General features: G+C 45.3%; 1 protein-coding gene across 6 annotated transcripts in view; it reads left to right on the top strand.

Moving 5' to 3' along the window:
- Nucleotides 1-13,936, top strand: part of ACACA (acetyl-CoA carboxylase alpha) — a 270,148-nt gene that overhangs the window by 82,465 nt on the left and 173,747 nt on the right. For all 6 annotated transcript variants that reach the window (XM_026710272.2, XM_026710270.2, XM_026710271.2 and 3 more), the window contains 4 exons: nt 1,264-1,388; nt 5,833-5,946; nt 9,988-10,101; nt 12,727-12,816. In XM_026710272.2, the coding sequence (XP_026566057.1) occupies nt 1,264-1,388; nt 5,833-5,946; nt 9,988-10,101; nt 12,727-12,816 (443 nt within the window). The remainder of the gene's footprint in view (nt 1-1,263; nt 1,389-5,832; nt 5,947-9,987; nt 10,102-12,726; nt 12,817-13,936) is intronic.

The following is a 13,936-nucleotide window of genomic DNA, read 5'->3' as shown; positions in this document are numbered from 1 at the left end:
TAACTAGAAATAAATGCTGGTTTTCAGCAAAACCACCCCAAAGTATTTTAATTTGGACTAGCTTAGACTTTCCCCATCTAGGAGTACTTTAGGGCAGGGGTCTCCAACCACCGTGCCCCGTACCGGTACCGGTCCGTGGAAGATTTTCTACCGGACCACCGGTTTGCTGGGCACCGCCATCTTGTTTCGATGAGAAAGTGCTTCCGGGTGAGCTTTTCCGGTTGGAAAGCAGCGTTTGGGTCCTGAAGGAATCCTCGCGCCTTAGTTTCATTGAAGCGGGGGGGCGGCTTTGAACAAAACTAAGGCGCGAGGATTCTTTCAGCACTCAAGGCAAGGCGAGCCGAGCGACCGTCCCGAAGCGAAGCCCATCGACAAAGGTACAAAGGAGGAGTTGAAGGTGGCAGGGAGAAGCGGGGGACGGCTGGTTGGCCGGTCGCTCGGCTTGCCATGCCTTGTCATGCGTGCTGATGCCGGTACCGGGCCGCGGATCATTTTGTGATGCCGGTACCGGGCCGTGGCACAAAAAAGGTTGGGGGCCACTGCTTTAGGGGGTATATTCCTCAACTCCCAGGCCTCCCCCATCCATTGTGGGCATTGCTGAGAATTCTGGCAGCTGAAAGTCCCCAATCAGGAATGCCCCCAATTAGAGGACGTTCAAAGTAGGGTGCAGCTTCTTGTAATCGAGGGAAGGAAAGAAAAAAAATCCCTGTGGATTTTACTCCGCCAGTCATCCCAAAGGTGCTTTTTTTTAAAGAGGCAACTGGACTTTCTTGGTTTTTCCTTGAAGACATTTCGCTTCTCATCCAAGAAGCTTCTTCAGATCTGACTGGATGGTGGGGAAGGGAAGGATTTATACTCCTTACAGGAGTATAAAGGAGTTTTCAAAGAAAAACCAGAAAGTCCAATGGCCTTTCAACGACTCCGGGAGTCGTTGCTAACTCTGAGGAATGGCACTCCTCTCTGTTTCAAGGTCATCAGCTAGTGCTGCCCAAAGATGCGCAGTCATGTGGCCAGCGGAATGCCGTTTCCTCCCCACCGAAGTGGCACCTATTTATCTACGCGCATTTGACAGGCTTCCGAACTGCCAGGTAGGCAGGAGATGAGGTGTACATGGGTGCTCACCTGCCATGCGATGCTCGAGTCTCAAAACTCCTCCAGGTTATTCCAGCCAGGGAAGGCCAGCATCTTAACCATCCTGCCACCCTTTCTTGTTGTCAAACCTCTCTTATTTAATAAATGTTATGTTTGGCCTTCTGCTTTCAGGTCACTATGATAAATGCGTCTTTGCTCTTCGAGAGGAGAACAAAAACGATATGAACACTGTGCTCAACTACATCTTTTCCCATGCCCAGGTGACCAAGAAGAACCTCCTCGTGACAATGCTCATTGTAAGTGAAGCTCTCGGGCACAGTTTCTTTACCGCTCTTCCGCAAACCATTTGAAATATAACCGAGAGTCGTACCTAGGAGTTACAAAAGGGGTATGATCGATCTGTAGTAATGACTGATTTCAGATTTAAAGCCATGGGGTGGAACTGCTGGTGCCAGAGCAGACCTACCACTTGGCACTCAATCTTAACAGCTTTAATATGGGTGGACTTCAACTCCCAGAATTCCCTGGGCAGAGTTCTGGAAGTTGGAGTATATTATATATGTTTATGTAACAGAATAACAGAACTATAGAGTTGGAAGGGACCTTGAAGGCCTTCTAGTCCAACCCACGGCTCAAGCAGGAGATCTTATATCATTTCAGACAAATAGCTATCCAACTGCTTAAAAACCTCCAGTGATGGAGTGATATATACTTATTTGTCAAATTGTATGCCACCCAATTCACCTAAAGGCGTTCTTGTCACTATTATTGTTTTAAAATGCCACAGTGAGGATCAAATATGATCAGTGGTCACTGGAAAGGGGAATGGAATGGATTTCTTTGAAGAATACTCTTATACGTAAACAATTTAGTACAGTTTCTATCTTTTGGGGCCTAGGAGAATGTTTATACACATTATTATGCACCTGCTAAATAGGAATAACAAGGTTGTAGGCATGGCTGGGATTCAAATTTTTTAACAACTGGTTCTGTGGGCATGGCTTAGGTGGTGGATGTGGCTTGGTGGTCATGTGACTGGGTGGACATGGCTTGGTGGTCATGTTATTGGCTGGGTGTGGCCAACTCAATATCACTCACATCAAGGCAGGCATCTCCTCGCCTGGCCTCTCATGACTGTGGGGATGCTGCAACAATCGTAAGTGTGAAAGATGGTCATACGTCACTTTTTTCAGTGCCATTGTAACTTTGAATGGTCACTCCACACAATCAAAGTATCAGCAAAGGAGGGGGGAAAAACTCCAGAGAAGTTACAGAGACAGGAAGTCTAGTCCTGCCAAGAATGTAATAAGGGTTAACGGAGAGGCAGTTTCTGTAAGCAACACCAGAATGTTTCCTTCCTGCCTTCCTTACAGGATTAGGCCAGTAATTTCTTCTAACAACCGGTTCTCCAAACTGCTTAGAATGTTAACAACCGGTTCTAGCGAATAGATGCGAACTGGTAGAATCCCACCCCTGGTTGTAGAACAGTGTTTCTCAACTTCTGGACCTTTAAGACATATGGACTTCGACTCCCAGAATTCCCCAGGCAAAATTCTGGGAGTTGAAGTCCACGCATCTTGAAGTTGCTGCCTGGGGAATTTTGGGAGTTGAAGTCCCCCCATCTTGAAGTTGGTGGCTGAGGAATTCTGGTAGTTAGAGTTCACCCATCTTAAAGTTCCCGAGATTGAAAAACACTGCTGTGGAGGACATGGATCAACATAATCTGCAAAGTAATATCAAAGTAATTGTCTTTTAAGGTGTGAAAGACAAAATTCTCCATTTTGAAAATACAAAAAGGGAGAAATCTGGCTTCACATGGATTGTTTTCCTTATGGAGCAACAGTTGTTTAGAGCAGGGGTCTCCAACCTTAGCAACTGGTGGACTTCAACTCCCAGAATTCCTCAGCCAGCTTTGCTTTATTGACTTCTGAACAGCTTTGCTGGCTGAGGAATTCTAGGAGTTGAAGTCCACAAGTCTTGGTTGCTAAGGTTGGAGACCCCTGGTTTAGAAAATCACCTGCATATTATAACTGCATCATGTTAAGCAGCTGTTTTAATAGCATTAACCTTTTCAAACTGGATAGCCAGACTTGGTCCTCGTTTTACCTTCTCATGCCTTCCCCGTAAAATTCACCAACCACAGCCTCCCGCCATTCTTGAGGTCTGATAATAATCTCTTATTTTGCCTCAGGATGTCTCATTTAAATATTGGGCTGGAGTTTCTGGGAGAACTCTTTTGAGTTGGCCACTGAGGTCCTTCAAATCTCCAATCCCATCTTTTTTCAATTAAAAAGACAAAAGCAGATCACGCCTCTCCCCTTTCCCTATGACCGGGAGGAGTAAAAATATTTGTCTACGCCGGTGTTTTAAAATATAGCTGAGCTGAAGAAAAATGCCCCTTTTTATGCGGCCTGTGGGAGAGTCAATCCCAGGATGGATGGCATCCATCACATCCCAGTCTGCGTCACGCTTTCAAATTCTATGCTAATTCGTAGAGTTGAGGTTCCCAAGCCTCTTCTTCTTTCTGCATCTTTTTCTTCATTTTGCTAAAGATGCGGCACATTCACAAGAAATTGATTTGTCCAGCTAAAAGTTTAAACGCGACACTGTTTTTCTTCTTGCAGGCAAGCACAGTCTCTTAGAACAGCTGATACGTGATGGATATACATGCCACCGTTGTCTTAGTTAAATAGTAATCTGTGCAATATGAAGATCTCTCTTTCTTATACACAAACACACACACAGACATGCAAATACACATATACACACCCGCACTCGCTTCCCCTTCTTTCCTTCTCTTCTCTTCTCTTCTCTTCTCTTCTCTTCTCTTCTCTTCTCTTCTCTTCTCTTCCCTTCCCTTCCCTTCCCTTCCCTTCCCTTCCCTTCCCTTTCCTTGTTCCAGTCTTCTTCGCCTCGCCTCTCTTTCCCCCTTCCCTCATTCGCTTTCCCTCTCCTCTTTTCCCCTTTCCTCTTGTGTCTTTTCCTTCTTCTCTTTTTCCTTTCCCTTCTTTTTTATTCTGATCTATTCCCATGCTTTCCCCTCCCCCTCCCCTCCCCTCTTCTCTTCCTTCTTCTCTTTTCATTTCCATTCCTTTTTGTTCTTCTCTATTTCCTTTCCCTGCTTTCTCCTCTCTTCTCATCTCCTCTCTTCTTTTTCTTTCCCTTCTTTTTATTCTTCTCTATTTCCTTTCCTTTCCTTTCCTTTCCTTTCCTTTCCTTTCCTTTCCTTTCCTTTCCTTTCCTTTCCTTTCCTTCCTTCCCATCCTTTCCTTTCCTTTCCTTTCCTTTCCTTTCCTTTCCTTTCCTTTCCTTTCCTCTTTTTTTCTTGCCATGCGATTGTAAGTAACGCTTGCCTTAAGAATCTCATTATTTGAACACGGAGCCATATTTCCTCTGAGAATTCTGGAGTAGCTCTGAGCTGGGGCTGTTCATTTCTCAAGTAATCATGCTGGCATGATGGAGAGAAAAAATGGCAGCTGTTCGCAGCTCAGGCCTTCAATTTTCTTCAGAGTCCGGTCACTCAAGTGTGTAATTACATGGGGTGCTGGAGAGGCGTTAGGCCTTGTCAAAGAACACGTCAGAGGCCTTCGCACACCGCCTTTGCCGATCGGGGCAGGCTGAAAGCTGCAGAATGCTGCTGCACGCCTTGTGTTTTTGGGGTGTGTGAGTGTGTTGGTGAATCCTTCTTGCCAGGATGGGGTTTTAAACTGCTTTTCCATTTTGGGGTGGTCCATCTCTATAGTCCTTCTGAGGGCTTTCAAGGAGGAACCATTTTCTGTAAGGCTGATTGGAAGAGTTGCTACGGATTGAATCCGGAGTCACTTCTATTGGAGTGACTTAGAGGTAGTCCTCGACTTATGGCCATGCTTGAGTCCCAAATTTCCATTGCTAAACAAGACCATTGTTAAGTGAGTTTTGCCCCACTTTATGACCTTCCTTGCCACCGTTAATCACAGCAGTTGTTAAATTAGTAACACGGTTGTTAAGTGAACCTGGCTTCCCCTTTGACTTTACTAGTCAGAAGGTCGCAAAATGGGATCACATGACCCCGGGACGCTGCAACCGTCATAAATATGAGTCAGTTGCCAATTTTGATCACATGACCGCAGGGATGTTGCACCAATCATAAATGTGAAAAACGGTCATAGGTCCCTTTTTTCAGTGTCGTTGTAACATTGAATGGTCACTAAATGAATAGTTGCAAGTCGAGGCCTACCTGTAATACATATGTAGAAAGTCGGCTCGGTGTTTAAATTAGTATATTTTTCCACAAATTTGTCTTTTCTGTTCTGGTTTTTGTATCAATAGCAGTGGTGGGATTCATTTTTTTTTTACTACCAGTTCTATGGGTGTGGCTTGGTGGGCGTGGCTTGATGGACGTGTCAGGGGAAGGATACTACAAAATCCCCATTCCTTCCCCACCCCACTAGCCTGCTTTCCAGCTCCATTCTCCTGTGCAGGGCAACCAAAGGAGACCCAGCCGATCAGCTGGGACTCAACGGGAGGCAGAGAAGAGATGGGGGCAGGGTCAATCAGAGGTGGGATTGGCCGGTTCTCCAAACTACTTAAAATTTCCGCTTCCGGTTCTCCAGAACTGGTCAGAACCTGCTGAATACCCACCCTCTGATCAATAGGTTATAGATTATAATACTTAATTCGTGGCGGAGACTATATTTTGAAAAGTAGGCCTCGCTTGGATGCCGAGCCTGTAAATCAAGGATTTCTTTGCTTTCTCGACAGGATCAGCTGTGTGGCCGAGATCCAACACTGACCGATGAGCTGATCAACATTCTGACGGAGCTGACCCAGCTGAGTAAGACCACCAATGCCAGAGTGGCCTTACGAGCCCGCCAGGTAACGGATAGATAAGAGTCTGTGGAGATTCCCAGTCATCCAGGTCATGGTTGTCCCAAGGGTGCTTTTCTCACGAGGCAACTGGGATTTCTTTGTTTTTTCCTTTTGAAGATGTTTCACTTCTCATCCAAGAAGCTTCTCCAGTGCTGACTGGATGGTGAGGAATGAAAGGGTTTATATTCCTTGCGGGCAGCTGGTCATTTAGCTATGAACTTTGGGATGTACGTCCTTCCAATGGGGCGGGAATATGAATGGATTTCCAGAAAAATTGCAGACTACAGGAACCATTTTGTGCTTCAGTTTGAGATGCAGACAACACAGGCTCATCCCCAACAGCCGGGGCCTGCCTTCAACAGGGAAAGGGACACAAGGCAGAGAAAAACATCCTGCAGAAAGCACAGCTCCACAACACAGTCCTTTCAGCAGTTCTAAGAAGGCTCCACACCCATTTGCACCACTCTGTTGCCCCCGAGGACATAGATAAACCTCCAAATGGCCTCAATAACTCTCCAAAAGGATGCAAATGACCAGCTCTCTGCAAGGAATATAAATCCTTCCATTCCCGACTATCCAGTCAGAGCTGAAGAAGCTTCTTGGATGAGAAGCAAAATGTCTTCAAGGAAAAACAAAGAATATTCAGTTGCCTCCTGAAAAAGTATCTTTGGGTTAGATAAGGGCGACTTCTAGCAATATCAAGGCAACATTAGGTCAACTTATCTTGCGTATCTTATCTTATCTCTTTGGTTGGCTCTCTTATCTCAACTGCCTTGATCATTCCTCGGCGCACTGCTCCCTTCAGTCAGGGATAGGCAGCCTGATGCTTCTAAAAGTTTAAGAATACAACTTTCATCTGGCATATCAGAATCAAAGAATTAACCAGGAGTCAGCACGGAGAGTTAAGCCAGGAATCAGAGTCAAAAAAGTGTTTGAATCAGCTGTTCATAGAAGAGAATATGTGTAGCTCAAGGTTGAACTATGGAGTCCAAAATGATATTACCATCATCAGAAATACTAAAAATTAGGGCAGCGCGTCTCTCCAGATTCAAAGACAAAAATAGTACTCAAATGTGGAATCCTTGGTGGTTATTTTCTTGCAAACCCTTTATTACCCAGCTAGGTAACTTCAACAGTGTTAGTGGGAGTGAGATTTGCTCTCAGCAGTATATCACAGATCTTCTGAAATTAGCAAGAGCAATAGCACTTATATACTGCTTTATAGTGCTTTACAGTCCTCTCTAAGCGATTACAGAGTCAGTGTATTGCCCCCAATAATCTGGATCCTCATTTTACCCACCTTGGGAAGATGGAAGGCTGAGTCGACCTTGGAGCCTGGTGGGATTTGAACTGCCAAATTGCAGTCAGTCAGCAGAAGTAGCCTACAGTACTGCACTCTAAACACTACGCCATCTTCTTCACTAGACTTGGCCCAAATTGACATGACTCCCACCTACCAGATGAGAATACAGGTAGTCCTCAACTTATGGCCACCATGGCACCCCAAATTTCTGTTGCAAAGCGAGACAGCAGTTAAATGTGTTTTTCTTTTCTTTTTTTAACTTTGAATGAATGGTTGTAAGTCAACTCCTGTCACATCCCTTCTCCTGATTTTCCCATTGGTTGCTTGTGGCTCCAGAGCCTGGTGGCCTGATGACCTTAAGCTAGGACAGTATGAAAAAAACGTCTCATTCCTCGTGTGTCCAATCACAGTTGGCCAATAAAGAATTCTATTCTATTCATGGTCAGGAGCATCTCATGAAGAGATTTAATTACTCAACTTCCCCCTTGTTTCTCCGGGGCAGTGTCCTATTTCGCCCAGTGTCATTTGCTGGTGCCCATCTGGCAACCTGTGTGCCCCAAGGTTGGACTGAAAGACATACCTATGTTTCCCCAAAAATACAACCTACCCTAAAGTAAGTCCCAGCTTGATTTTTACATGTGCTTCCAATTTAAGCCCTACCCCCCAAAATAAGCCCCAATTAAGACCCTGCTCACTCCAGGGTCTACTGGTAAAAATTAAGCTACGGTAGGGATGGGGAGGGGTGGAGCTGCCCTACTACTTACCTTTGGACAGTTATAGCCAGGCCTTGCACACTCGGACATCTGCCTTGATGGGCCATTTCTTCTGCAGGCCGGCAAGGCTTTCCGGATCGATCCAGAGCCTTGCCAGCCTTAGAAGAAGAAGTTCCTGAAGGCCTCTGACAGTGAAAAGGAGGCCGGGAGCGACGCGCGCAAGTGAGGTGTGTCAGTGAGGGACGACATCCCCTGAAAATAAGACCTGGTGCCTTTTTTGTGTGGCAAAAATAATATAAGATAGGGTCTTATTTTTGGGGAAACACAGGTAGTACAAATCACAGGAGCAAAAGACAAAATATACTGCTTCGACTTCGGCAAGAAAACCCCAATGCACCGTGTAAAAAAGAAACAGCGGTCTCTGTTAATGGCTGTCCCCGGGGCGGTTGAATTTTTCCTTTCTTTTCTGGATTCAAATAAAACCTCAATTTGTGGGTTTTTTTCCTACTCCTTTCTTTAAGTTCCCCATTTCGCATTCCAATTTAAATGCCAGCTCTATACCTGGAGAGCTCTCTGCTGCTAGGGATTTTTCTGTATAATTAAAATAGGGTGGATGTGGAGAAAGAGATGCATCTAATTGTCTCTCAATAATTCTATGCCGATGGAAGCTCCTTTTTCTAAAAAAAAAAAAAATCCCATTGTTCTAGAAATCAGAGAGCCGGGGAAGAAAAGAAGGAAAGAAAAAGAAAAGGAGGGAAACATGCATTTTGGTGTTTGTTTTTTGTAGTCCCAATGTAGTCAGTCCTTGACTTACGACAGTTCATTTAGTGACCGTTTGAAGGTACAACGGCACTGAAAAAAGTGATTTATGACCATGCCAACATGGTCCCAAGATCAAAATTCAGATGCCTGGCAGCTGACTGATATTTACGACAGTTGCAACAGAAATTTACAACAGAACATTTGGGATTCGATTAGGGTCGTAAGTCTAGGACTACCTGTAATTAGAGACTGAAGAAATGAGGCAGATCCCTGGATCTTTGTATAATGTCTCTGAGGTAGGATAATTTGAGCCTGGTTATTTGCATTCATGGGTTGATTTGTTTGGAAATCCATTTGTTTTCTTTCTTGCCTACTCAAGGAATCTTCTCCAATGCTAAAGTTCAAAAGCATCAATACTTTTTCGATATTGCTTCTTCAAAAGTCCAACTTTTGGATTGGAAAGTTGGGCTTGTTCTGACCTAGCCTTCCCCAAAATGCACTAAGCAGACTCTTTGTCCCAGCAAAACCCCTTTTATTAAATGAAGGTGAATTGCTTGCCTTCACATTCAGCCAAAGGCCTGGCCAACAGCCTTTCAAGGGTATCATTAGGAGCACAGACCTTATCTAGCTTGGAGAGCTGCCAAGTAAATATTTTCAAACGCGGTGCTGACAAGGAAGGACTCAGCCCAGAATCTCTCAGATGTACAGACAGATCTTCACACTGCTGCAACGTACAAATTGTCTCCTGCAAAAAGCCCCTTCCCTTTTGCTCCTCATTCACCGTCCGCCTGTGGCTTTACCCACACGTCGACCCTTAGTTCATAATTGTTCTTTTTTGGGGGACAGTTCTGCGCATGTGCAGGCTGGGAACTGTCTCCAGCTGCTCCCCTGCCTCGCTGCTGTACAACTCTGAAGGCAGTTGATAACTGCCAGATTGCCCTGGGCCCACCTCTGCCTCTGACACAGAGCCTTCGTCCAAGCCTTCCTCAGCCTGCAGGAGTGGCCCATGTTCCTCCCCAACCTCCTCACTCTCCGACTCTGCTGCCAGTTCCCCTAGCCACCGGCGAGCCATAACAGGGCTGCCACCTGTACAATTCTAATTTTTGCAGCAATAGCCACCTTGTGACATCTGAATATGTTCCCTTGGGCCTTCTGTGACACCTTGTAGCTTTAAAACCAGGCCTGATCCTGAATCCCAGCTTTGAAATGATGCACTTCCATACTGTCTTCTTGCTCGTACAACCTGTGGCTTTTTCGTTTCCGGCTTAGGTGCTGATCGCTTCCCACCTGCCCTCCTACGAACTCCGTCACAATCAGGTGGAATCCATCTTCCTCTCGGCCATTGACATGTACGGGCACCAGTTCTGCATCGAGAATCTGCAGGTAGGAAGATGACAGAGCTTTGGGTCGAATTGTAAAAATCAAGAACTTTTGTGATGGTTTTTTCAGAAATCCCACAGTGGGACCTCGGGTCATAACTGTAATCTGTTCCTAAGACTTTGGTCGCAACCTGATTTGGTCCCGAACAGAAGCGAGACTGACTGCGCGTGTGCCTACAGTTCTGCCCATGCGCGGAAGGGGAAATCGCCACGGCTGTATTTGATCGACACCCGAAGATCTGTTTGCGGAACATCAAATAGAATTTAAGCCCAAACTATTCCTACTGGGAATAATTAAAGGGAAATTTAGGAAACAAATCCAAGACATCATATTGCATATAATAACAGCAGCAAGGATAGTCTTCACGCAGGGTTGGAAATTAGAAAACATACTGTCCAAAGAGGTGTTAATACAAAAAAATATTAGAATGTACCGAGATGGACAAACTTAACAATAGAACTAAAAGGCAAGGAGGAATCAGAATACTATGCGGTATGGGGTAGATGGTACAAGTGGATAGGACATTGGGAATAAGGAGTAATGTATAGAAATAAATGTAAATATATGTAATATAGATGACACAATACTGTTAACAATGTAAATAGAGACGCGTAATTTTGAAAATAAATAAATAAAAGATCTGTTTGCGACCAGAAGCAACAATTTCCCCAAATTTTGAGTTGTCACTCAATTTGGCCGCGAACAGAAGCGTTTATGACCTGAGGTTCCACTGTACACATAGTCCTCGATTTACAACAGTTCACTTAGTCACCGTTCAAAGTTACGACATTGAAAAAAAGGGACTAGTGACCATTTCTCACACTTACGACCATTTCAGCATCCCCGTGGTCATGAGATTTCCATTCGGATGTTTGACAACCAACTCTTGTTTATGACCGTCGCAGTGTCCCTGGTGTCAGGGATCCAGCAAACCTCCACTCTGACCAATAACTCCGAAATCTTCTCAAAAGTTCCTTTTATTTTGGATAGTAAACTGGCATAACTGGGGAATCCTGAATCTGAAAGTTCCGGGCTTCCTTGCAATAAATAAAAACTACAAATCCATCCCCTGCACCCATCATCGCATCACATGCCCCAATCACCATCCATCCCAACGTGAGACTGCCCCTCACTTATGTGCAGAAGAACATGACCTTGACTTAGAAAAAGAATGTTGTTATGTCTAACAAGATATACTCCAATGAATTCCCCCTCCTACTTTCCCAGGCTCAAAATGTGGCGGCGTGGGAGCATCTGGTCTCAATATGGCTTCCAAAGCTGATACCTGGGTCATGTGATCTCCTTTTGAGACCTGACAAATAGTCCAATAGGGAAGCCCAATTCACTTAACAACTGGGCGACTAACTTGTCAACTGCAGTAATTCACTTAACAACTGTGGCAGGAAAAGTCATAAAATGAGGCAGAACTCGCTTAACAAATTTCTCACTTAGCAAACAGAAATTTTGGGCACAGTTGTGATCATAAGTCAAGGACTAATTATACTATGTAGAGTTAACTCTTAATTTTAGCTACAATTTTCAATGGGCAGCCATGTCTTTCCTTCACTGACCCCCATCCTTATTTTTATTTATTTATTTATATCCCAGAAACAGTCATAAGTCAGAAAACCGCTCATAAGTCACTTTTTTTTCAGTCCTGTTGTAACTCTGAATGGTCACTCAGTGAAAGGTTGTAACTCGAGGACTACCTGTAGTTTGCAAGAGTAAGTGAGGTGGCATTCTTAAGTGAATCAGGCCATCATTAAAGCCAATCTGGCTTCCTCATTGACTTTTCGCTTGTCAGGAGCCAGCTGGGAAGGTGACAAAAGGGAATCACGCAACCCACCAGGGATGTTGCAACTGTTGTACAATACATGTCGGTTTGCCAAGCACCCAAATTTTGTTCAGGTGACCCTGGGGATGCTGTAACAGTGGTAAGTGCGAGGACAGGTCGTAAGTCAGGGCCCTTGCAACTTCAAACGGTTGTGAGTTGAGAACCATCAGCGTGAATAAACATTTACAAGATCGTGAGAAAAACCTTTATATCTGACTGTGCTCATTCTTATATTATCAGTGTAAGCCAGTGGCCCCCAACCTTTTTTGTACCACGGACCGGTACCGGCATCACAAAACGATCCACGGACCAGTACCGGCATCAGCATGCACGACCAAGGCAAGGCGAGACGAGCGACTGGCCAGCCAGCCGTCCCCGCTTCTCCCCGCCACCTTCAACTCCTCCTTTGTACCTTTGTCGATGGGCTTTTCGGGCTCTTTCCTCCTGAGTAACGCGAGACTCCACCGCCATCGGGACGGCTCTTCATTCGAAGCCGCCCCCCCCCCTTCGACGAAACTAAGGCGCGAGGATTCCTTAGCACCCAAACACCCCTTTCCAACCGACGACTGACAAGCTCACCCGGAAGCACTTTCTCAGGCGCCGTCGAAACAAGATGGCGGCGCCCAAGCAAAATAGGCGGCCTGGTACAAAATGATCCACAGACCGGTACCGGTCCGGGGCCCGGTGGTTGGGGACCACTGGTGTAAGCCACTGGTTTTGAGGCAGAAAAAAATATATTGAAATTCTATGGTTAAAATGGAAAAAAAAAGTATCTTCTCTTTTTTTCCGCCCAGAAACTTATCCTTTCCGAGACTTCCATCTTTGATGTGCTCCCCAACTTCTTCTACCACAGCAACCAGGTGGTGCGAATGGCAGCTCTGGAGGTGAGTGGCGATAGTACTGAGACTTATATACTACCTTATAGTGATTTATAGCGCTCTCTAAATGGTTTACAGAGTCAGAATATTGCTCCGAACTATCTGGGTCCTCATTTTACCCACCTCAGTAGCACGGAAGGCTGAGTCAACCTTGAGCCTGGTGAGATTCGAACTGCCAAATTGCTGGCAGTCAGCAGAAGTAGCTTGCAGTACTGCACCCTAACCACTGCGCCACTGCGGCTCATAAGTACATTTTTTACTCGTGAGTAAAAACCATAGGGGCGTGGAGGCTCAGTGGCTAAGATGCTGAGCTTGTCAATAAGAAAGGTCAGTAGTTCGGTGGTTGGAATCCCTAGCGCCGCGTAACAGTGTGAGCTCCCGTGACTTGTCCCAGCTTCTGCCAACCTAGCAGTTTGAATACACGTCAAAAATGCAAGTAGAAAAATAGGGACCCCTGTGGTGGGAAGGGAACAGCGTTCTGTGCACCTTCGGCAATTTAGTCATGCCAGCCACTTGACCACGGAGAACTTCTTCGGACAGCGCTGGCTCTTCGGCTTTGTAATAGAGATGAGCACCGCCCCCTAGGGCCGGAAACAACTACATGGATGTGCAAGGGGAACCTTTACCTTTACCTAAAACCCAAACTTGTTGACTCATAAAATATTTCTATGGTCTTTTTAGAGTTGCCAACAGAAAGGGAGGAGGGAAAGGGGTTTTGAAAGCAGTGCGGCAGCTTGGAAATCAAAAGTGCATTTCATAAATAGTTTTTCAAAGATAGTAACTAGGTGACGGAAGTTTCTGCCATGCAAAAATCTAACTGGAGAACATGATTGATGACTCTTGGCTACGGATGGGTCCCATTGGAGAATACAAATTATGATACACTCAGAGGGATGGGGAAAACCAAGGTCAAGGGTGACAATGAATGATGTGTCTCAGAGTCGGCTACACCCAGGCAGTGCTGGCATGTTAACTCCCAATAAATCCTTTTTAAGTTTTGGAAATTTGGCTTGAGATTCATGATTTAATTGGGGCAATTGCCGGAATCCTGACACAGACATTTTCTTTGATTGGTGAGCCTGTTCTTCTTCTCGATTCCACCATGCTCCTGAGTCACCTTTTCAGG

This window comes from Pseudonaja textilis, chromosome 1 (assembly GCF_049901715.1).
Source record: "Pseudonaja textilis isolate UNSWEBS1 chromosome 1, rPseTex1.2, whole genome shotgun sequence".
NCBI lineage: Eukaryota > Metazoa > Chordata > Lepidosauria > Squamata > Elapidae > Pseudonaja > Pseudonaja textilis.
Note: the sequence above shows the minus strand (reverse complement) of the source record. Positions and strands in the feature narration are given on the sequence as shown.